General features: G+C 31.7%; 1 protein-coding gene across 3 annotated transcripts in view; it reads right to left on the bottom strand.

The window, feature by feature from the left end:
• LOC127723680 (uncharacterized) overlaps nucleotides 1–20,617 on the bottom strand; it is a 37,460-nt gene extending 16,843 nt beyond the window's left edge. For 2 of the 3 annotated variants that reach the window (XM_052230417.1, XM_052230419.1), the window contains exons 1-6: nucleotides 19,622–20,617; nucleotides 17,663–17,987; nucleotides 15,905–15,994; nucleotides 15,383–15,679; nucleotides 11,162–11,221; nucleotides 2,911–3,315 (exon numbers count right to left, since the gene is read on the bottom strand). In XM_052230417.1, the coding sequence (XP_052086377.1) occupies nucleotides 2,911–3,315; nucleotides 11,162–11,221; nucleotides 15,383–15,679; nucleotides 15,905–15,994; nucleotides 17,663–17,987; nucleotides 19,622–20,293 (1,849 nt within the window). In that variant the 5' untranslated portion in view covers nucleotides 20,294–20,617. The remainder of the gene's footprint in view (nucleotides 1–2,910; nucleotides 3,316–11,161; nucleotides 11,222–15,382; nucleotides 15,680–15,904; nucleotides 15,995–17,662; nucleotides 17,988–19,621) is intronic. The other variant, XM_052230418.1, reaches the window with a different exon arrangement.
• Nucleotides 20,618–25,556: the final 4,939 nt, after the last annotated feature.

The following is a 25,556-nucleotide window of genomic DNA, read 5'->3' as shown; positions in this document are numbered from 1 at the left end:
TTCCTCTGTGTAGCATGATTCACCTTTAAGTTCACTATTAACAAAATATGCCGTATGGTATCCCAAAGTAATAAATTTATAGCATATGCTACCATTTTTGTCGAGCTTGCGAAATTTATTTCACGAAAGCGAGACTTACTGATCTGAGATTCCGTCGTCGTCGGCAGCGGCGGTGGCGATGGCGTCGGCGGCGGCGGCAACATTTAGGTTCAGTCAGTGGTTAAAGTTTTTTTGGACATTAATAACTTTGTCAAACATACATGGAATTTTTTATGAAATTGGGACAGAAGCTTGTTTATGACCAAAATACAGTATCCAGAGCAAAATTTTGAAAATATTTATTTTCATTTTTCCGTATTTTACTAATAAATGGACTTAGTCTGTTTTACATTTAACTTCAGATTTTGTCTGAGGTTAAAGTTTTCAGTCATTACCTTCATGGAATTTTATAAAATTGGGCCAGAAACTTGTTTATGACCAAAAGACAGTATCCAGAGCAAAATTTAGCAAATATTTATCTTCATTTTGTCGTATTTTACTGATAAATTGACTTAGTTTTTTTAAAGTTAACACTCAGGCTCAGTCTGAAGTTAAAATTTTTTCAGTAATCAATAACTTTGTCAAAGCTTTATGGAAATTTACGAAATTTGGACAGAAGCTTGTTTATGACCAAAATATAGTATCCAGAGCAAAATTTGGGAAATACTTATTTCAATGTTTCCATATTTTACTGATAAATGGACTTAGTTCTTTTACAGTTAACAATTAGATACAGTCTGGGGTTAAAGTTTGTTACACTTCAATGACTTTCTCAAACCTTCAAAGAGTTTTATGAAACTTTGGCAGTAGCTTTTAAATGATCAAGAGATTATGTCTGAAGCATACCTTTGAAAATAAATCTTTTTTCATTTTTAGTATTTTTCTGATAGATGGACTTCATTTTTTACAGTTAACATTTAAAGACAGTCTGGGATAAAACAAAATATATATGATAAATTTGTAAACCTTCATGGATTGTTATGAAACTTGTACAGAAGCTCATCTTCAAGACCAAAAAATAGCATCTAAAGAAAAGGTTTTAATTTTTTTTTTAAATTTTGTATTTTACTGATAAATGGACTCACTTTTTAAGTCAACATGACACTTTTTCACTGACAGCAGCAATCGCAGGCGAGACACAGGGTTCCGCGGAACCCCTTATGAATTTTATTATATTGAAAAACATTGTGGATTATTTCTTTCAGACGATTTTTCAATTTAACATGGGGAATGGGGGTATACAGGGTTGAAAAATCAAAACTGTTGATAGAATTAATTTCAGAGAAAAATCGAGATTTATGATTATCCAGAAGTTCGTTAGAGTTTTTTAGAATCCACACACTACGCGAGTAAACAGTTTCACAGTATTTCTGAAGACCCTCTTTCACTGCGGACAGAATTTTTGTCAATCTAATAGACAATTCCTTTGTAGAACATGCAGAAGAGCCGGCAATGTACCGTTGTTTGTACGGAATTTCGTGAAGCTTAGGTATCCAATACAAACAATGTAAGTCCTCAGATTTGCTGTTAAATGTAATGTTCATTGAAGCAGTGAAGGACTAAGGATTCGCCAAAATCTCATCCTTGTCAAATGATATGTTTTTGTAGGTGGGATTACATGAGTGCTCATTTATTCCTATTTTTTTCGCAAGACACTCGTAGTAGTACGATTTACATACAAAGACAATATTAATTGAAGCTTTGTCCGCAGGAGAAACAACATATTTATCGTGAATAGTTGATAGACATTTCACAGCTTCTTTGTCTCTGAAAACAGACTTTAATGGATCTTCACACAGTTTTTCAACTTATACATTCGACGTTTTATCAGAGACCTAATTATTTGACCCATTCTGACAAAGTGTCCAGTTCAACTTCTTCTCGTTTAGCCCATACTCTGGCATAGTCCTCAATGGAATCCATCATTATTTTGAAGTTATGGTTCCAATGTAGAAACGATTGTTAAGGAAATGGAGGTGGATTAATTTGCAGTCTCTAAGAAAAAGAGCTAGCACAATCATAAATAAAGATACCATCAACAAATTTTTTTTCTTAACATTTTTTCTTACATGTGTTCAGAGTTCTCGTAAACCCAGCATGGTATTGAAAGTAAATCGCACAAAGTTTCGGAGACCAAGATTTCTAATTCGATATTCAAAATCAACCTGACGAAAGAAAGCTGTGTAAAGGCATTCAATATTATGTATTTGACCTGACATTTTACTCATCAGCGGCGTTCGAAAATGTGTATTTGATCCTGATCGAATACACTTTTTTATTCCTCGGATGTAAGATGTGTAAGAAGGGAAATAAAAAGTAATAACACATGTGGTAGGTAGTTAACATATCCCTACCCAATATTTCAATCTTCATTCAGAACTCGTTTGCCTATTCGTTTAATATGTTTTCTTAAACATCACACACACTAAGGTTTTGAGTTGAACCCCGCTTCGGCAGATTGCGTCCGACTTTGATTTTTTAAATTGACTGGGACAGCCGTTTATTCTGCCGAATATCGTTGGATCTCATGTGTGTACTACGGCTTCAACTATCGAATAAAACTGACCAAAAAGTTATGATTTTTAATTGCAAATCACCCACAGGGACAATATTTTCAATTCATTGTTCAAAATTTAAAGTCTTATTTTTTTCTTTTACATTCAAAAGGTGTAATATAAGCTTTTTTACTTTAATAGAAGAGTCGCAATATTTTGATAATTTCCGATTTTTGCCAATATATAGTTTTCAAATATTTGAGATGAATTTCACGTGTGTCACTTCTTAGGTTTCTAAAATTGAACATTTTTGGTATGTTTAACATGCATAAATTGTGTTTAGCTGCATTTTTCAATTATATATGCACTAACTTACCGGGTAGCTTTGACTTCAGTGTATCCATAAGTCTCGGGAACCATAAATGCGCACATGTTGTACAGTTGATATATGGGTAGTCCCATAACGTCCAACGAATATGACTAATATAATCTAGTTCGACAACTATAATTGGCATTTCACTTTCTATGTAATCGTAATACTCTGTATAATTTTTCTGTGTGACGGTTAATATAACTACTTTGAAATTCTTAAGATACCGATTCAGTCTCCTTTTTAATGGAAAACCATGCAGATAATCTACAGCTGGAATAGCACATGTGATACCATATTGTTCTTTTAACAATGTTGACATGGTGTGTACCCATCTGATTTCTTTTTCGTGGTCACCATTTAAGAAAGCTACATCAAATTTCTCAGATTCGTTCCTGTGCTTTGTTATACCTGGAAATAATGATTTAAATAACATTAACGCTACCAATTATAAATGTGCCTTTAGTGCTGCTCGAGGCCTTAATATTAGAATAGATAAACATTTCTCGAACGTTGAAGAGCTGATTTAACCAAACAGTATAGTCAAATTTGGACAAGGAATCAGAGCTTTGCATGAGGAAGTACGAGTACTTTATATTCCTGAATTTAAATGATTTCCAAAATTTTTAGCAGTAAATTTCAATCAGACAATTTCAGTATTTTCATCCCAGTATCGAAGTACTTGCTACTGGGCTGGTGATACCCTCGGAGACTAACAGTTTATCAAGCAGAGGTATCGATCCAGTGGTAGTTATAACATTCAAGATGATATCATTTAAAACTAACAAATAGTAGGCAACTGTTGTATTATTGCACAATTTAACTTTGTAGTCATTAAGGAGTTACATAAAAGTATTCTCTTCACATCATGTAAATCACTTGTATGAAATGGGTTCCAAAAATATGTGATAAACACATTTGGACTGTTTGGCATGATTTCTAAGTTGGAGTTCTCTTTAGCTAGCAAACAGGGATTAGTTGCCTTATAAACGTCCTGTATGTTTCTTACAAGCAGCAGCAATCATCTTTTTTCCAGACTTATCTTTATCTAAAGCTGTGACGAAAAGATGTAAATAGGAAGTGCAAGTTCTAAATAATGAAAAATTATTTTTATATTTAAATTTCATAACAAAAATCATCATCTTTAATTTTATTTGTGCGTTTCTTATGGAGGTAGACGGAGAAAAGGACTTCGGACGTTCATAACGTGTTATGTGTATTCTAATTGAAATGTTGAATTGTGAGAAGGCCAACAATTCATCAGATCGAAATATTTCAGATTGGATTTTAAGGATGTTCGCTCCTCTGTTTTAAAATAACAAGCTTTGTAAACGACTGTTATAAATTAATAGTATATAAATAACGGTTCTTAAAAGCAGAAAAAAATTTTGGTCCGTGTCCTTGTTTTTGAGATATAATCAATTGAAAATTCGGCGGATATGATTCTCATTAGTTTTTCATATTTTTAACTTTGACACCAATTTTATTTCAACAACCATAAAAAAAATAACAAAGATGAAATAAGATTTTAAAAAATGGGTTCTAAACTATATGTTATAAAATTATGAAAAGAAAAGTAGGGGTAAGCAGTCAATTTTTTTTTATTGGCACTTCATGGATTAAACTAGAGGATTCCGAATATCTAACAAAAAATCAAAAACAATGGATCCAAAATCCTGAAGTAGACATTTCGCAAACTTTTCGATGCTAACACTTACACTTATGCCTAGGATGACAGATCATTTTTTAATTTGGGGTTGTATCAAGGTTTATTAAGATTACATGTCGTTACATTAACCTTATCTAATGATGGTTTATTAGGGCTTTCCACTTTTCTGTGGAAAGACTTATTGTATTTTTTCTGATTATTATTAGGTCTTTCCACTTTTCCGTGGAAAACTTTGCTTTTGTTCTGATTATTTTTTTTTATTTTTTTTGCCGCCTAATTTTTTTCTTTCGCTGTTTGGTTGTTTCGAAAGATGTCGCGTAGATATTTGGTATATGATATCGAACAGTTTATACGCTTTTGAAACTGACTATGTTTAACCGAATACTTTTCTTTGTAAGAGTTATCTCCCCGAACACTGTTTTTCTTGTCATTTCTAATACTTTGCAACCGTAAAAGAAACCGACAAATTTATGTTTCCAAATTGCTCGTTATATCCTTAGGATGTTCTGTTTAATTTTGACCGAAGCGGTATAGAGATTCCATATGAATAATTATTTCCCCTTCTGTATTTGATATAAGTGAAAAGTATTTGTAACTGGCAAACCATAGGTGATAGAGACAGGTTCTTTTGATTTGAGGTCCTTGGTCCATTAAAAAGAAAATGAGGTCAAGGTCAAAGGTCAAATTCATGTTCTAAATTTTGATGGTGGCTTGTTATCACTTACTTTCAAAAATTGTATAAGATATCAACAAAATGCTTTTACAGAATTGTTAGTTGCGACATGTCATAACACGTACATTTTAGTTGAAAGGGTACGTAGACATTTAATGGGAGTTTTCTCCCCTCTTATATCTAAAATTAGCTGTATTGTAATATAAATCATTAATGATATACAGTAGAGACCTAGAGTCTTTTGATTTTAGGCCCTTGTTTAAAGACCTTGAAGTTAGGGTCAAAGTCAAAATTTGATTTGACGTTCTAGATTTTGACTTTTGCTCTAACTTCTTATTGGTTCAAAATAAAGTCAAAGGGTCTTTTACATTGAGTTACATATATATGACCATGATAAAGGTAAACCGGAAGTGACCTTTTGTGTACCGGAAGTAGCCATGTTTGCCTTACTTCATGTACAATTTACTAGTACTTTATATTTGTGGAATAAGTGTGAAGTAAGGTTCAAATTGAACCGTAAGTAGCATTTTGTAAACCGGAAGTACCTTCTTATCTCCCTTATTTTTCTCAAAGCTATAATAAAACCATATATGTTTGGAATCAGCATAAATTAAGCTATTATCTTACACCAGAATTGACATTTTCAACCAAATTTTAATATTTTCCTGTGAAGATATGTCTATTTAGGGTGGAAAGAACTTTAATAGTTCCCTGAACAATTGTTTTTTAATAATTATTATTATTTTTTTTTCTTCTTCTTCCGCCAAACCGTTGTTTGTGGTATAAAGTTGTATCGCAGGATGTCACTTAGATATTTTGGATATTATATCGAACACTTATTGCGCTTCTCAAACTCATCTTGTTAAGCCGAAGACTTTTTTTATTGTAAAAGTTATCTCCCCAAACACTGTTTTCCTTGTTAGTGTATCTCCTCTGTAACCAAAAAAGATAACGACAAAATTCTTTTTCATATTTGTTCGTTTCATCCTCGGAAATTTTTAACTGATTGGATCGAAGCAATCTGGTGAAATCTTATAGGAGTTATCTAACTTTACCAAATAAATTTTTCGTTATGTTTTTGTAACTCATAAATCATAAGCCGTATAAACCTAGAGTCTTTTTATTTGAGGTTCTTGGGTCATAACTTAGAAATAAGGTCAAGGTCAAGGGTCAATGTCATGTTCTGAATTTTGTCTTTTGCTTGTTTTTGCATTTTGTCTGATACTTTTACAGTTATATGTAAAAGAACTAGTGCAAAATGTGCTTTATAGTGATGAAGATATGATACATTTGGTCTGAAACAATCCAATGACATCTTATAGGAGTTACTGCTCCTGAAATGTTTTATTTTAAGTTACTTTGATTATTACTTCAGATTGGTACATGATAAAGCCATAAGGTCTTTTGTAAAATGTTAGGTGACATATGACCTTGAAAAAAATCAACCGGAAACGACCTGGAATTAACAAGAAGTAGTATTTTTGAACTTATTTTAAGGGAAAGTACCTAGAAACCAACACTTTTAAATTGGCATGCATAAACCTATCATCTGAGACCGGAAATGACATTATATAACCGGAAGTAGCAAAATAATTCCTTATTACAAGCATAAGTATAAACAAACAATATATTTTTGGAATTAGTGTGAATAAAGCTATCATTTGAGACCGGAAGTGACATTTTCTAAACCGGAAGTAGCCAATAATCTCCCTTTTTACAGGCACAAGTATATAAAAACCATATATTTTTGGAATCAGTGTAAAAACAGCTATCATTAGAAACCGGAACTGACATTTTCTTAACCGGAAGTTGTCAATTGTCTCCCTTATTTCAGGCAAAAGCATATAGAAACCATAGATATATTTTATCATTAGGAAGAAACCTATGATTGGACGCCAAACGTAACTATGAGTTAACCGGAAGTAGTTTATTATCAATTACTTACAAAATTGATGTGGAAAGACCTTCAATTGTTCTCTGAACAATTGGTTTTTAATTATATACATTTTATAAACTATGATGATCAAAATGTTCTTTGTTAAAACATTAAAGAAAAGTGAAATTTTGAGAGTTGAAAACTAAAAGGAAATAATTGTAAATCCTTTTATGATGTTAAACATATATATAAAACTGTCTTAAACAAAACAGCTGCCGTGGACGATTTCTTTTTAATGAAATCCCCAAAGCAGAATTAAAAACGGTATCTAAATAATAATAACCCTGTCGTAAAATGTTGGGTTTTTTTAATAAAAAAAAAACATGTTCATATGGCCCTGTAAAAGAAAGTTTATTCCGGCAATTTAATAGTTTTCTCTAACACATTGTGCACAAAAAAAAAAACTCTCAAAAGCAACTTATATCTGACGAAAGAATTTATATCTAAATACTAATAATGAAATATTCAAAGGTTGGAATAACTTTTTCAATTTACAGATTTTATCTGAGTTTAATATGGGAACCAGAATTATAACTAAAAATAATACATTAAAATTGGGAAAACTAAGCATGTATCCTAAGATTCATATCCCTGCTTATCATGGTAGTTTAACGGAAACATTCTATTGGTTTTCACACTTACATTAAGATAGCTATTCTCTGTCAATTTTTGCTGTATATTTAAAAGTTTTAATGGAACGACCATTAAACTCGGGAGAGAGTAGGGAGGAGGTAATGTGGGGTTTTTTTTTTGAACAAAATATTCTGATTCCCAACTTTTACGAACAAAATATCTTGATCAGGGAAACAAGTTCGGAACAAGATCAGCCAACATCCTTAAACCCCTGAAGGCGCCAGTCAACGGAAGAGGAGGAATTTCTTGAGTTTCCAGATATACCAAAGTCAAGCCTTTTGATACACCAACAAAGTTTGAGAATCGATCGGGTGGAGATTTCTACTTTTAGTTTAAACTCGATCTGTGGAAATGCATTAGGAACATATCTTATAGCTTGTAATGTATATTGATATTTATTGGGTTTTTCTTTCTTTTGATAATCAGTTCTGATGATATGTATAGAAAATGTCATAATTACTGTTTAATTTATTAACAAATAATCTAATTTTGGATGTAACCCGTCTTCTGCTTGGCTGAATTTTTTTTTATCTGCTCAAAGACATAATTTTGTCATGTGATCGTGACGTCATAAACGTTTTTTCTTTATTTACTCCTTAAAATGTAACTTTGAATTAAGAAGCGGGTTATTTAAAAGTGTGCACCACATTTGTGATGTTATTTCTTCATAGACAGAAAAAATATTACAGTCATTCCTTAACTATTTTAGATCATAAAAGATTAGTAGTGCAGTGAAAAATCAATAAAAAAGGGCCCTTATGTTGATAGTTAAATGGGCCGACTAAACTCACGATTTAACTGAGGATATCCACATACGGATAAAGAAATCTGTACACTATCATTTAAGCCCAGTCGTAGAATATTCCCACGTAAGGGATTGTATAAGATCGCGATAACTTGTGACTTTTGGATCTTACACAGAAATGGTTTTTCTTAATTTCCGAATGATAATTCAGCAATATTTTGATATAAAATGAAATTACAATTTTTCGTTTGTATTCAATACAGACCTTAAAGTCAAACGAAAGTATGTATTGAATCAATAGAATGTGGCATTTGTTTGCAATTTTACCGTCTGTCAAAGTATTTTGAATATCTTTCATAATGCATCCATAGTTAATTTTGACAGAGAAATAATAGAAAAACAAATGTTAAAAGTTTGACTGATCATACAAATCAAACATTTATGAGCTTATTCAAAATACTCTTCATATCTCAATTTATGTGTGACTGTTTTACAAGTTTTTAATATGCAATTAACCTTGTACTTCTTGACTTGTTTTAATACAATCTTCGTATATGATCTTGTACATGCTATTGACTTTTACGCATCAAGACAATTATTATGCTTTATATTGTCTTTTAGGTTTAAAAAACCAATAATGATCTTCATTTTTTTTTTCATTGAAATTTGAATCTGGTATAAATCTGATTCCTTTCCTCTTTTTATTCATTATAAATTGAATGTCTACCAAACTTTTCTAAAATGTCTATATGAGAGAGGCAAAAGATACCAAAGGGACATTAAACTCAAATTTGGTAGGTCACATTCGGGAAAAAGGGAGCGGTGTTGTATTTGCAACAATTGGAGCATATCCGTTGTCATCTCGTGATGGCGTCCGTAAAATTTACGAAGAGATGATTTCAACTTCACCACTTGGAACTCTTGGTTTAATAGCTTTCTTGTGAGCACCAACCCTCATCAAAGAAATAATAATGGGAAATACAAGCCCTAGAATATCGTATCAACTGGGAGATATATACTCCGTATGCAGGCACTGCTGAAATGTTGCTAAATAGAATGGAAAGTTCACAGTTGGGAATCTGTATCATCTCTTTTGTCGTAAAGTTTTTTTTCAACCGACCCTCATCGTCAATTTCTAGATATTAGTCAAGATATGAGGCGGACTTAACTGTATCTGTTGCATCCATTATTTCAATTTCAATGGGATAGATGCGTTCAACATAGTCACCAAATTTTAGAATTATTTAGTGACAGAATATCATCTTTATAGCAGAATGTGAAGTTAAAGAATACTGCTAACTTTTTTTCTTTCTTCCTAAGAAGTTCCTGTATGAAGTCAGTCGCGTTTGAATAAAGGAACAGGTCGGCAAGAAGACGAGCACAGTTGGTTCCCAGGGAAATGCCGATTGTTTGTTGAAAAACACGTCTTCCAAACGTTACAAATATGTTGTCAATCAGGAAATCAAGCATATTAATAATGTCAGTTTCAGAGAATTTTTTTGTTTGAATCAGAGTAATTTTTTATAAGGTACGATTTATCCCTCCCTAAGACAAGATACTTGTATCTATATATGTTGTAAAAAAAATACTGTATATCTCAATCTACGATTGGAATATTTTGGTTGACAATTTTCGTTGATAAAAATAAATTTGTCATTTTCTCTTTGAATCGGGATATTATAAGTCACCGATCTCTGACAATCAGATGTAAATAGAACAAGCAAAATATAGAACATGTCCAGAGCATTATTCCATTATTTTTTTTTATTAATATTCATGCTGGATGACCAAAAAATTGTAAAAAAAAATAGTGAAACAAAAGAACAAGTCCCCCTACTGACCGACAACAACAATTTTCAAAGATGTGCATCACTATTCACTATAGCACTTAACGACAGGCTTAAATCAAATGACAGTATAATTATCTTCAACATAAGACAAAAATAACCGTGAGGTTATTTGGTCTGTCAAGGTTTTTAATTAACCTTTCTTGTCACTGTACTATATGATCTTGACATATTGTATAGGCACATGTCTATTGTTCAGGACAGTGATTTACCATGTATATGACTTTTCATAATTTGTTTTGTTGGATTACTTTCATATTCATATATACACCACTTATACTTTATGCATCTCCAAGATACTAACTCACTGAAAGCAAAGTGAAAATCCTGTTTTTAGAAACAATATTTCTATGCCAAGTATATAACCAAAGAAACATCAAGGTCAAGAATCTAAAAAGCGCAGAAATTATTCATAAGGTCGACGCAAAATGTGTATTTAACCCAATGACATGTATAAAGTACAGTAATTTTCAGAACATTTCTATGCATTTTTTATCATGTTTAATTATCTTAAGATTTCCCTAAACACCGAGGAGAAAAGATGAATTTCATTACTAGCTTGTACGTTTGATGATGTAAATATTTTGTATGATTTTGTAGTTATCAATTTTAATCTGACATTAATGATCCCAAAGATAACTTGTATTCACTGTCAGTCAGAATATAGAAAAAAGAAATATCGATTAGAGCATGCTTCAGAAACTCATTTAAATGGTTTGTGGAACATACTATCTCAATTTTTGATAATGTTTACCTTCAGTTTGAACAGCTTTTTCGTCTGAAGATGGGCTTGGTGATATGCATGTGACGTTTACTGAAACAAAAAGGAAATAACAGTATAGAAGTCTATACAATACTCTATGTGATAAAATATATTCAAGGTTTAGTTGTTGGCCCCTTACATTCGAAGTTGAAACAAAGCAGTAATATATATCTACTTAATAACATTATTCAGATCATGCAGATGTTAATGTTATATAAGTTTGTCAGTTCAGAGTTTGAATTTAATCTGAATATTTTTATTAGGGCTTAACATGCCTTGCGTTTAGGGCAAAACAGCCAAAACAGCCAAAATAGCCTAATATTTAGCTCAATTGGCCTAAAGGGTCAAGAGAGCTTTTCTCATCACTTGGCGTCCGTCTTCGTCGTCGGTTCACTTTTACAAAAATCTTCTCCTCTGAAACTATTTGGCAAAATACAACACAATCACCATTAGTGTATCATGTTATAATCAACATGGCCGACATGGCTAATAATAGAACATATGGGTAATATGCAAGTTTCATCTGAGCTGCGTCGGATAGAACTCGACCTTATGTAACTGCACATACACATGTACATGTATAAGACTTAGATTGATCTTGGAACATTCAAATACGAAATAAAAGATGAATTTTGGTCAGTCATGTAGGGTTCATATATCACCTCAATTTTCAAACAGTTACAGACTTTGCATAAATATTTTTTCAACTTGAAACAAGTTGACAGATTTATTGATATTCATTTGCATAAGGTCGATTTCTATCCGACACAGCTCATTTCTATTGTCGTTCAGTTTTAAATCATATATCAATTTTTGAAAAAAATCTGTGGACTAATGAAATAGAATATCTTCCTCATGTAAAAATTCGTGCCAAATTTCATGATTTTCCTTATATAGTCTATGTATTGTTGGCACACCATGTTGTTAATTTCAACAGCTCGTATCTCAAAAACGTAAACGGCTTTTTTATTGTATTTTCTTGTGTATTTATACAAGCAGAATTCATATGTGAAATTTAAATTCTGTGGAGTAGTTAATTACGTACACTTCGCCTTAAGTAAAAATGTTCCTTCCGATGTTGGTCATATAATACTGCAAAATTGACCAAATGTGTCAGAGTTGTTTTGATCTCTTTGATAAATGCGATAGTTTGCTTAGACTGAGAAAGATAAATGTAACTATTTTCGTACTTGATAAGTAGATACCCTTTCCATTTAATGCAAGTTTTATGCGCACTTTTTTATTTGATATACAGCTTATTTGCTTTTAGAGTAGATTGCTATTTACAGGAAGAACTTTCTAAAATTGGGATGAATGAACATATTCTAAAGAGTACAAGAGCCGGTATGAAAGAGCATAACGGCTTTAGAGAGAGTTTTTTACATAAAAAAAAAAGATAGAAGCCTGGAGAAGGGACAATATGTACAACATAGTAAATGCACAGTTGGCCTCTCATGTCAGTTAAGATTAAAACAACAGTTAAATGGGTCTTTGTTTTGTATATCGTCATAAGGCATCTTCGAATGTGATTTTTCGCTGAACACACGCATTAAAATACACATGTATTTCATATTTAGTTTAAAATTTTTCCCAATAAAAGCTTGTAGTGGTTGATTTTAATTTTCCGTTAATTTTGAAAGATTAATGATGCATGTCTCTACCAGACTTAACATGCGAGGCATAACATTCTTAGAAGAAGTTTACAAAAATAACATAACATATACATTCGATACGGTGCATTTATTATACTGATACAATTTTAATAAGTCTAGCTATTAAATTCGATAGAACAGATAATTATAAACATTAAGCACATTGAAACTTGACAATAGTTTTATGAAGGATAAAATAATTTCCACCCCAAACAAATACGAAAAACTTCTTCAGCATAGTGTGCATGCCAGCAAAAATGTAACCAAAACAAAGTGTTTTAGCCTCTTCCAAAAAAAAAAAAATAGAAACGACAATTAAACTTTATTCAATTACATTTAGAGGGGATTGAAGGAACTGCATACAGTCTTCAATTTATATATATATATATATATATATATGATTTACTTTCAATTCATATTTCATTTTCAACAGCCTTCAACTTATAAAATAAATTATACTTTGAATATACCATGCAAAACAAATCTTTTGACTGCTTTGGACTTCTATGATAAATTTCTAATATTGTTGATGATCTTTCTGTTTACTTATTATATGGATATTTTAGAAATTTATACACCTAATCATACATCACATATCTTCCCGTTTGTAGCATTAGAATTGGATCCATTCTTTTTGTTAGCTGTTTAAACTTCGCAAAAGTATGCTAATCTTTCGAAAATAATAACTGTTACAGTTCTAACTCAATGCGGTTAGATTTTCAATTTTACAACAGAATAGTGTAGTGTTCTTTAAAATGTGCTTGCATGACATTTAATAGCTGTTTAACCAGCTTATACTGTAATTATCTATTTGAAATTTGCTTGCATGACATTTTAAGAATTTAATTAGCTTGTTCTGTTAGTAACGATGTGTCCTTTTCGCATCGACAATTACCTAATAAGTGTTGCTAGTTAAATTCGCCCTATAATTATGGCAAGTTTGGGTACCCTCTTTTTAAAAAGACGAATATCTTGTTTTTCCATTTAAGGTAGCGTTATAGTCATATTCAGTAAAACTATTGATAGTTGTAATTAATAACTTTATCATTTAACAGATATCCGCACAAATGAAACACCTAAGTGCAGAAGCGATAAAAATGAAGCATTCTCAAAAGAGTTATATATAGTATTTGTTATTGGCTGTTCCTATGCTACACATATATTGTATGGTTAATAAATGGAGAGTGAAGTATTACTGTTGACACAAATATAAAGTATGACAATATTTATGTATATTTAATAACTATTCATTATAAAAAAGGTTATGTGCAATGCAGTAATGAAATGAATACGAAAGAAAATGGTGTTTTAATGATACATTTATGTTTTATTAGACTAATCATAAAGAAGTAAAATTTACATTTCAACTTCATATTGGCATTGGTGATTAGTTCCTTACTTTAAGCTAAAAGCTTATATTTTTATTTGATATTTAAAACATCCAGACTTCTAATTCATTACAGACATAAACTTTTATGTTTACACAATTTCACGTAACGTTCATAGTTAACGGCGTTTTTCTCACAATGACCTTATACTTTTATAAGCCTTGGAATGTCATGGCGGGAAAAAATTATATTTCTGTATTATATGAGACGACAATAAGGGAAACATATTCCCCAGAACTATTTTAAGAGCTTTCTGTAAAATAAGCATGGTAGAACATACTTTCTAGTCTATGTATTTTGAAATACACGAAAAATCATGAGCATTGATATGACAATAGTCTTGTCAAACTGCTCATTAAAGGGTAGCAACTTTAACTTATTTTTGCATAAATGCAAAAACATTACTCAAGATTTGAAACGAAACAATACATCTGACTTGGTAATTTTTTTTATTGCACATAAACCTGAGCTTTTAAAGAAATGCAATTTGACTATTTTATTGCGTAATATATGTAATTTTGAAAAAAAATTAATTTGAACCTCATATTCATTGAAAACGAGTACGGTTACTTATCTTTGTTCATGACTCTTTCAAAGATCCCACTAGTATCTACACTATATAGCAGAATAATGAAATAGACATTTGAATAAAAACTATTTTCCCTTAATGTAAACCAACAAAACAATCTTAGTTCAACAATTCCTACAAAAAAAGCTACACAAACCTGTTAAACTATTACAAGGGTGATATACGCATACGAGGAAATGTGTATTCCCATTCACGTCTGATTGTGCCTTAATATAAACAAAATGTCAATTAGAACCGCTTCCTTTCATGTATGATAACCAAAAGTCCAGACTCTGAGATGCCTCGACTGTTTAACTAATATAATTGAATATATGCTGAAAGTCTTAAAGATAAAGATGTTACTACAAGTATCACATCAACTAAACATTTACAATTAACCATGCCACACGGGCATATGCACCGTACAACCGATACAGCTTATGAAATAACCATGACACACAGTTACCAACGAAAACCACTAGTATGTATATAAAGAGACATTACAGAGGCTTATTTGGGTTTAAGTGTTAATGAAAGGACTCCCGCACCTTACCCTTTTGGTACATTATGTTGCCATTACTTTAGTGCATTAAGATTCACAAACCTTCATTAGCATTCAAAATATGAAGCGTGACGTCAAGTCGGCAAGGTGTGTCTGTGTTGATATTACAGTCGTCTATCATTTTCGTAAGGAATGATATGACCGCAGCTTCAAATGCTTCAGGATCAATGAGTATACTTGCTGCTATTGTTGTCAACATAATCAAAGAGCCTTTCCTCACAAACTTCTCCTTAAATTGTTCATCATTGTTTGATGGATTTCGAAGCGTTGCTTCTACTGCTTCTAGGTTCCAGTGCTCAGGAGTTTCTATTTGCCAGAGGACAGGACATTCCATTGCATCTAAAATCAAAATAGTAATTTTTTATATTTCTTATTTTACAATAAACAATCTCCATTATAATATAAGAAGATTCAATTTTGAAATATAACGTTGCCGTTAGTTAAAGGTAGTATTTTTTTTCTTCACTGCGTATATTTTCTCTAAAGGAATTCAACACATACTTAATATTAAACTTATTTCATATAAGACAAATATTATTTGCTACATATATAAATATATTCTACCTTCACATGTTTCTTCAGGTACAAGTAAGTTGACAGGTCTTTCATACTTCACTGACAGCGTTAAATTCTGTATGGCTCTTAATATTTCCACTAAAAATGGAATCAAAATTCAACAACAAAATAATTATAAAACATTTAGAATGTGCATATTTAAAACTTCTAAACTCACATGAGCAGACATAATATTAATCTTTGGGTTTTTTTTTTTTAATCTTTTGAACATTTGTTTTCTATTTTCTGCATTCAGACATTTAAAAGATAGGTGACACCAAGCAAACAGAGAAAATAAAAAAAAAATAAAAAAAGTACACATGAAATTCAACAAAAAACGTCATAAGAACAACGAGTTTGAATTTTTTTTTTCTGTTTAACATAAGCATTATTAACGTTACGTATAAATAAACAGTTTCAAACAGAGGAGCTTATTAGGGAAATTCATGAATGTACAATTCAAACCTCCTGATAAATCTTGCATGTCTTGTTTAATCTGGTATATTATTTCTGATCCTTTATCATATCTTTACGTTAAATATGTTGTCGTCCCAGCATACAAAGCCTCAAACAATGTTCTTTGTATATGTAAAATTATTTTTTGAAAGGATAACTACAGAACTTGAAATTCACAGTAAAACTGGAAATCCTACATCATTTACAAAAAAGAGAACTTAAAAAATCACAGTCCGTCCTTCTTTCTTTGATATGATGAGGAGAAAAGACGTTGAAAATATACTGTCTTTATTGAGAAATGAGAATAATTTGTGAATATGCATATTTAAAATTTCTAAACTCATACATGTATGAGCAGACATAATATTTAAACTTTCTTTTTTTCTAATCTTCTGAACGCTTTTAATTTCCAATAATAAAACAATGCGATTGATAAATAGAAATGGAAAAATATAGAGTATGGGGCTATTTTCGCCTCGCATTTCGTTGGCGGTTTGGACTTTAGATGGGACAATTCAATGTTCACGTTTCATGAACTAGTACAATGCATTTAAAGAACAGTTTAATGTTCGCATCGGGTAAATTTTGCGGTAAGATGTCGTCCACGAAATGAAATCTGTTTCATATCTTGATTTTTTCCTCCATATTAATAGAGATGGACGACTTCAAACAAGAATCTATAATAAACATGATGATTTCAACTTTAAAGTAGTCAATTTCCTATTTTGCAGCAGTAACATACCCTTTTGGTATGGCATTGACATATCGCTACTAGAACGTTACTCTTGTTTACGCTATACGGCCTTCATTCATAGGGATAAGCTCAATGAAAAACAGTGCTCCAACACAATCATGAGGAAGAACGACTAAAATTGATTTTTCGATAGGTTTTATAATCAACATCACGAATTGATTGACCATTTCTATTTGTCTATGTCTGAACTGTCTGGCGACAGGTTTATTGCGGCCATAAGAGACATATGACTGTAATTTTACTATGTTTCTTGTTACTAATTGTGACATTTTGACTGAGTGTGGATTCGCTTGTTGGTTGGTGTATGCATAGCAGGAGATTCTTACCGTGTCGACGTACCGTTCCTCCTCCTTGGAGGTTTTAAGCAATTCTCTCAGTTTTTGTTCGTGACCTAGATTTTGTATTTTCTTAACCGATTTATAACAGTTAAGCTTCAATAAACTACTGTTGCCTAAACTTATCTCGTATAAAGATATGAAGCTCATGTATTGTCTTTTATTCATTTTAGAGTAATAACTTTCCGATCTGAGATAATGAACAGAACATAACATCCTTGCCTTGTGTTTTCTCTTGGTTTTCCTTGACTTCCTTGATATCTGTCCTGGTTTCATGCAGCTGATTTCCTATTTGTTGAAAACGGCTTTCTTGAGATTCCATCACTTCTTCGACCTCGAATTTGATACAGTTTTCTAATTTCTCCTCTGTATTTTGTATTTTTTCTGAGAGTGCTTGTTGGGCTTGTGTTGCCAAAACTCTTGTTTGTTCAGTAGTATGTTGTTTGATATCTTCTGTGTTATTGAATGACATATTTGTAAGTCTGCTTTCCATACCTTTAAAATGCTTGAAATTGTTATTACAGGAGGATTTCAATTCTACTAAAACCTGAAATAAAACAAAATATGTATTGCCAATTTTGATTTTATATATATATATAATTAAGATGGAGAATGTGACTTTAGTACAAGCTACGTTTTTTTTTTTCTTAAAAGATACCATTAGAGTTACTTGTAACATGTATAAAACAAATTTTACATGTCTATCATCTCACTTATTTTTTATGTGCTCCATGATCATCTGTGTTGATTGTGTACTAAGCGCGTTCAGTAAACTCCGGCAATGAAACACGAAAGTAAATAAGCAGGTAAAGTTTTCATTGAAACAAATATTTTTATCGATAATAAGTTATGAATTCGTAATAACTGTAAAAATACAATTGTGCATGGAGGACTTAGGTTGTATACATGCATTGGATCAATAATGTCCTAAAAATTTGAGAGACTCGTTTTATATGACTTTAAGATTTAAAGTGCACAAGATACGAGTTTTTAAAAACTTTAATTTGTCGCCAAAGCATCGTTTAATATTATATTCTAATCAAATAATTCGAGTTCATATAAAGCCAAATCGAATTTTTCCTCGCTATGACATCTATAATTCGCTTATGGTTAACATTTAAAGTGTTTTAAAAAAAGATTTCTTGAGACAGAAACAGACTGTTCATATATGCATGCATGTCTATTATTTTATAAGAGCCGAGGGGTCAATTTTTTTTATTGAATATGCATTAATGAAATTGAAATCGCTTATCTCAGACTATAAGATTGTAAGACTTAAGGGAAAATATTTGCTAGTCACTTTTCAGTCGACTCCTACAAGAACTTTATTTTTATTCTTAGAAAAAGCATTAAATAAGTAAAAAGGGCTATGATAGGAAACTTGAACTATATCTGCCATAATTTATTACACCAAAAATAATTATTGATAAAATTCAGAACGAGTGAAAACCCACTTTTAACTGAATTTGGTAGATATACGAAAGTCCAAAGAAAAGATAGGATTTGTCCAGTGCCTAGATAATAAGATGATAAAATCCATTTCTGTTTAAAATGTAAGTTTAGTAATAAATGACGAAAGTGACCCAATTGTTTGGTATAACTAAAATTTTAATAACATTGAAAAGATACGCTTAAAGATTTCATCCATCAATAGATTTCCAAGTAATCAGGGTCTTCATCATTATGAATGAGAATGAAAGACCTTCAGACTAAAAAATTGAGTGCTATAAAGAAGTTAATTGTGTGATATATATAATATAATTATGTATTTTTCTTTGTGGTTTATGTTACCTGTATACTTATTTATGCTCAGCCCCGATTGGGCTCACTGAAAACGTTTATTATTTATATATAACAAAATTTTTTTGCATACATCATAGAGAATCATTCTTTGCACATATTTGCCGTGGATCAAGCATTTTGCTTGTAGCAATAAACAATTTTAATGCAAAAAATTATTTGAGGGGAGTGGGGTAAACTATGAAAGTTACTTTGCCTATAACTACGAGTCAGACTTAATAGGGCATGGATGGTATTGCATACTTTAGATATATATGAGAACTATCTTCGGACCTTGATCATTAATAAAATCTAGTTCATAAGTATAGAAGTGCAAGATTGCTAACTAGCCTTGATGTATTTGAGTAGTATATCGAGCGCAGTATCTTTAATTATACATACAATATTGACCTCCTCAGCGTTTTTCATCAATTCTGTTATTTCTTCCTTCTCTAAATCAGCTTTGCGCAATTGCTTGATTTCTTTTCGGATGATCCGTTTGAAAGACGGATCCACTAGATCTATTAAAGCATTCTCTAATTCAGTCCACGCTGTATTCAATAAGGCCATGGGATAGCAGTTCATGGAATAAGCATGGCAAATCTGACTTCTTGTGGTGGTAATTATATCCAATGAAGTGGTTTCGTTTTGGGATAGTATGGCCAAATTCCGAAGAAGAAACGATATTGTACTAATATCAAGTTCGTGAATCGCAATGTTTCGTGTGACATATTTGTGTAGACACACTTGTACAATATTTCTGCTATTACGGACAATATGTCCCCTATTCTCAGTACCATTATCTTCATAAATCTTTTTAAATATCCAGTTACTCATGTGACTCATTCGTTTAAGATTGCAACCTGCTGCTGGGCATGCGCAACACAATAGCTTCTGAGATTGCCAGAGATGGAATAGTTCATGTTTTTTGTCATCAAGATATTGTTTAAAATTTCCGTTGTATGTTGGTAATAGTTTATATTTAGCAAAGGCAGTGAGAACGTCCGTACCTGTGTCGACAACACATTTATAAAGGCGTAATAAATCCCGTGCCTCGGGTGTGTTGGTACTCATTGCAGCGGTGAGTTGGGTACATTGATATCTGATGACACATAACACTTTGAAGATGCTTTCAATTGTTTTCACTATGGAAATGTTCTCTCGATTGTAAAAAATAATGCTGCAAAAACAAATCGAAAATCAGCAGTCTGTGTAACTTTCCATATGCACATCAAAAATGGCTCATTAATAGTACTGGTCAACGTCGCTTTCCATGAATGCAAAACGAATGATTATATGTATTTATCCATCTACTATTGTTTAGATGGCTTTTCTTTTTAATGTCTTCCAACGTTTATGTTGATACGCAATGATAAGAGTTATTTGTGTGATCATACAAGGAAGTTTATCCAAAAATAGATTTAATTTGTTGAATTGTGGGTACTAGGTAGTCCATTGTATATCTGTTTAACACACCTTTTAGTGATTCAACCGATATAATACCACATTTAAATAACAATGACTGCAAGTTTGGTTGATATGTCATAAATTTAAACAAAATTCATTGTGACATATTCATAATATTCCTTCTTTCTCACATTAAAAAAAACAAGGTTAAACATGTTAAAAGGCAAAATATTCCATGAAGGGAAACAGAAACCTTTGTATAGACAAATGTAGGCAGTAAAATTTCATTGAGGATATCAGGCTGATAATTTGGTACACCAGACGCGCGTTTCGTCTTATATTTCGTTTTGGTAATATAAAATTATATTCATTTAGTGATCATTTCAATGTAAAAAATCATCAAAGATACCAGGCTTTCAATTTGGCACGCCAGACGCGCGTTTCGCTTACATACGACTCATCAAAACAGTTTGAATTGCTATTGCAAGCAATAGCGGATGTCATCCACCCCCATTGCCACGGTAACGGCAGCCAGTTTGTATTCCAAAGTCGATAGCCAGATATATATAAAAACGGTATGACAGTTAGCATTTCTGTAAAGTTTCGTTAAGTATGAAGCATTTTGAAATCATTCACATTTTTGTCGTTTTCATGGCAACAGAGGCCATTTTGGAAATTCCAAAGTCAAAAGTCTCTGATATTTAGCAAAGGCAGTGAGAACATCAGTACCTGTGTCGACAACACATTTATAAAGGCGTAGTGTCAAAAGTATGCTTGCCAGTTAAAATTTATATTCAATTTCATTGAGTTTGGAACATTTGAAATTTTTGACATTTTTGCAGTTTTCATGGCAACGGTGGCATTTTGGAAATTCCAAATTCAAATGCCACATCTACATATGCAAACTTTTTTCAGTTTCGATGGCAATACAGTAGTTCTGGAGATTCTCATAATCATCCAAAACCAGTATATAGTGGACACCTATGTTGTATAAAAATTTGATGATTTTAAGTTCAGGCATACTCCAATTATTCACCAAAAACAGAAAAAAATATTTTTCGCATTTGTTCTGTTTCCATGATAACGGCGGCCATTTAAAAGTTCCAAAGTCTAACTGCACATCTAAATATGGTGCTTCTCATTATGCTGATGTTTTATCAACATTGGTCCAGTAGTCTTACAGAAAAGCCAGGGACAAAAAGTGGAGGTCTAATAATGATAAAAAAAAGAAACGGAGGAACAGTCAAATGTCCCGACATTGTCGATTGGGTGACATAATAATAAGTTGAAGAGCTTTATAACCGACAATTTCGCAAAGTTGTGCCAAATACGGCTAAGTCTATATATACCTGGGGGTAGAAAAACCATATTGTTTTGAATATTTCAACATTTTATAAACAGTAACTTTAAAGTAAATATAGATTTGCACAAACGTTTGCAAACTATTTCAACATATTTTGTTTCATTGATATTGACCTCATATCTCTATTGTTTTATTGTTTTGTATTTTGTCATATGGTTTGTATCATTGAGTGCTTAAAATTAATACTTCAACTTGGTAAAAATAAAAACACATCGGTAAAATTGTAATTATTCATTTCTAAAAATAAATTCTATAAAGGAACACTATTAGCGTTATAGTTGCAATATAAACGAATTTCAAAACCATTACATTAGGATAAAAACATTCAGGTTAATAGATGAAGAAAGTGTGATGCAGCATATGTGTACAGTACTAGTGTATTTTGATCATTTTGCTTGGTTCACAGAACTACAACTCTGTCATAATTTTGTTGTTTTTGTTTATGGGGGTACTCCTTTTTTAGAGTGGATTTATTAGTTTTTCTTGTTTTGTGTTTTCGGTGGGGGATGGGTTGTGCACGTTTTCCTGTTGCATATTTGAGTAGTGAATTGAATACGCCGATTCCGATTGTTGATGTTTTGGTTTTGGTTTGATTAAGTAGTCAAGCTATAGCTGCGTGGGATTCCTATCTTTTACCCGACAACTTTCTTGTGCGATTTTGGTAGTTCTCGCGATATTTATGGCGTAGCGGATCAAGAGATTTATATTACCTTATAGGAATACGTTATAAATGAATTGAGTTTATCCTTCAATATAATTCACATTACCTTTTTAACAAATCAATTATCATCATTATTTCAATAATTTAATAGTACATTCATCCATCTACATATATTTTCCTCCACCCTTAAAATAATTTATTTGTATGTAATTCAAGAGAGTTATTTTTTTCTCTATACGTGTATATAAAAATTATAATAACCAGGTTAAAAACTGGAGTTACATAGGTACCCACATAACATTTGAATTTAAAAATAAGTATACAAATAAATATATTAATACAGTATTGAAATATTGATGATAAAAGAAAGAGAGGCGAAAGATACCAAATGGATATTCAAACTCGCACGTCGAAAACAAACAAACAATGCCATGGCAAAAAAACGAAAAACGACCGAAAGACAAACAATAGTACACAAAACACAACATAGAATACTTTATTGATTAAATAAGCCTAATAAAAATATCAAACTCCAAGGTAAATTCATAAAGGAGACGTACATAAAATCTGACAAACTCGAACGTTGGACTTTATCAACAAAAGAAACGAACGGAAAACAACCGTCATATTCTTGACTCAGTACAGGCATTTTCCAAAGAAAATGTTGTATTAAACCTGTTTTTATAGCTAGTTAAACCTCTCACTTGTATGACAGTTTATAGTTCCATATTGGCAACATTGGGTGAGCAAGCCTTGAATTGATTGCATACTTAAAAGGGTATTCTGAATTATATTGAGGATAAACTTAATCAATTCATAAAGTATTCCTACTTTATAAGTTTCGTGTATCTGAAGCGCTTTTCTGACTTAACCTTCATCATGAACGTTCAAACCAACACATTTGAAGCCAATGTATATGATTTTACTGTTGGACAAAATGTCTTTAGAATTGTTCTAATAACAGTACAATCAGCTCTTCTCATGACTCTGAACCGTCTTATTGATAAAAGTAATAATTACACCATAGATGTTAAATCATTGCGGTTGCATTTTAGGACGTGGTGCACGAAGTGCAAAACCTGCTTATAGTATTTATAGTATGGTGATGTCGGGCGGTTTGGGGAGATCGGAAGAAATGGATACCTATTTTGTGTTATCAACTCCTCCTATAGGTTTCAATCCAGATCCTTAAAACATCTTAAAAAGGTGACACGTATACTTGATTTTCACACCTGATATAACGGAATTGTTTGAAGAAGTATTACCACTTTTTGCCAGAATTGGGAACTGAGTCTTTTTTCCAGCAAATTGTACAAAGACAGTTTCTTTATGTGTAATCAGCTCCTTATACAGTTTTCAACCTACATCATTGTAGCCTCACAGAATGATTGTACATATATTGAAGTTTTGTACCTCCTATTGTGGCATGGATTGGGGACTTTCCCTGATTTTTTTCGTGACTTTGGACGTTAATCGTATTAGTCTTTTAAGTACTGTTTTCAATAAACGATACCTGTAGTTGTTTAAAGATCCCCCATATTTTGCACTTAATATTTAAGTTAATATATTTAAATTTCATTGTTGTCCATTTCCTAGTGTTTGTGAAACATTTTGTGCAACCCGGTCGTTTGAGTCTAGTGGATATATATATCAAATCACGTGTAGACGAGTCAAAATTAGATTAACATACGTTATTACTGTTTTCGAATCTGTATTAATAGAAATGATGTGGGTGTTGCACAATGTGGCGTTTTCGGCACTGTCTGAAATCTACTTGGAATTAATGTTCTTGCCAATGGCCTTAATTTAGATAAAATGTATGTGTTAGCTCATGACTTTTCAATAATGATGAGCACTCTTTTCTACGCTATTACTGGTGATGTTATATTTGTGACTATGTTTTAAGGTCTTTCTGTTTTTTGGTTTTTTTTTCTGGTTTATAGAGAAACATTCTTTTTATAATCGTGATGTTGATGCCCTTTTTCTAAAGCGATTCTATTTCATCAGTAGTTTTAATATTCGAGTCTGCATAATATGAAATGAAATTGTCTTTCCATAAGAAATAATCTCGTGCGTGTAACAAACATCCATGCATCGATAATAAAGTAATGACCCTAAATGAATTGGACACAACCCACAACGCAAATATAAGATACTAACAGACTAACTCCCTTTTAGGATTGTTAAAATTGATGAAGGATGATAAAGTTGTCCATTTATTAAGAATCAACAGGAACAATAACCCCTTCTCTAACTATAGTGTTATCAAAAGGCACACGTGTCATCACCGGTTATTGGTGAGGTTCGTGTTGCTCTGTCTTTAGTTTTCTATGTTGTGTTTTGTATACTTTTTCTTTTTTATCATTTTTCATTTTTTGCCATAGCATTGTCAGTTAGTTTTCGACTTATGAGTTTGAATATCCTTTTGGTATATTTTGCCTCTCTTTTACAATATTCTCTATAACAAAAATATCCGAGTCTATATATGCTTTTTTTATTAGCTTGCCTGACCTGAAGGGTCATAATCATCCTTGTGGTATTTAGTTTACAAATTGTATCCGACGACTCCGCTTGCCAACTAATCTGGCCGAAATGGCTGAAAATTATCTTGAAAATCGCTATAGATACAGAAAAATCTGACATGAGCAGAAATGTTGAGAATATTGAAATCTACTTTCTGTCAAATTACATCAAAACTGTCAGGCGACTTTTTATAGAAGTAATTGGCTTTAAATGATGAATTTTAACATTTTTTTTTTTCATTTTTGTCTTTTATCTTGAAAACTTTAACTAAAATTGATAGAGAAAATTCTAAATAGCAAAAATTACCAGCAAGACAAGATTTACAAATAAGATTACTTGACCAAAATCGTCTTATTAGAGTGATTGCCCATTAATGATAATCT

Source organism: Mytilus californianus, unplaced genomic scaffold (genome assembly GCF_021869535.1).
Source record: "Mytilus californianus isolate M0D057914Y unplaced genomic scaffold, xbMytCali1.0.p SCAF_13, whole genome shotgun sequence".
Classification (NCBI taxonomy): Eukaryota; Metazoa; Mollusca; class Bivalvia; order Mytilida; family Mytilidae; genus Mytilus; species Mytilus californianus.
Note: the sequence above shows the minus strand (reverse complement) of the source record. Positions and strands in the feature narration are given on the sequence as shown.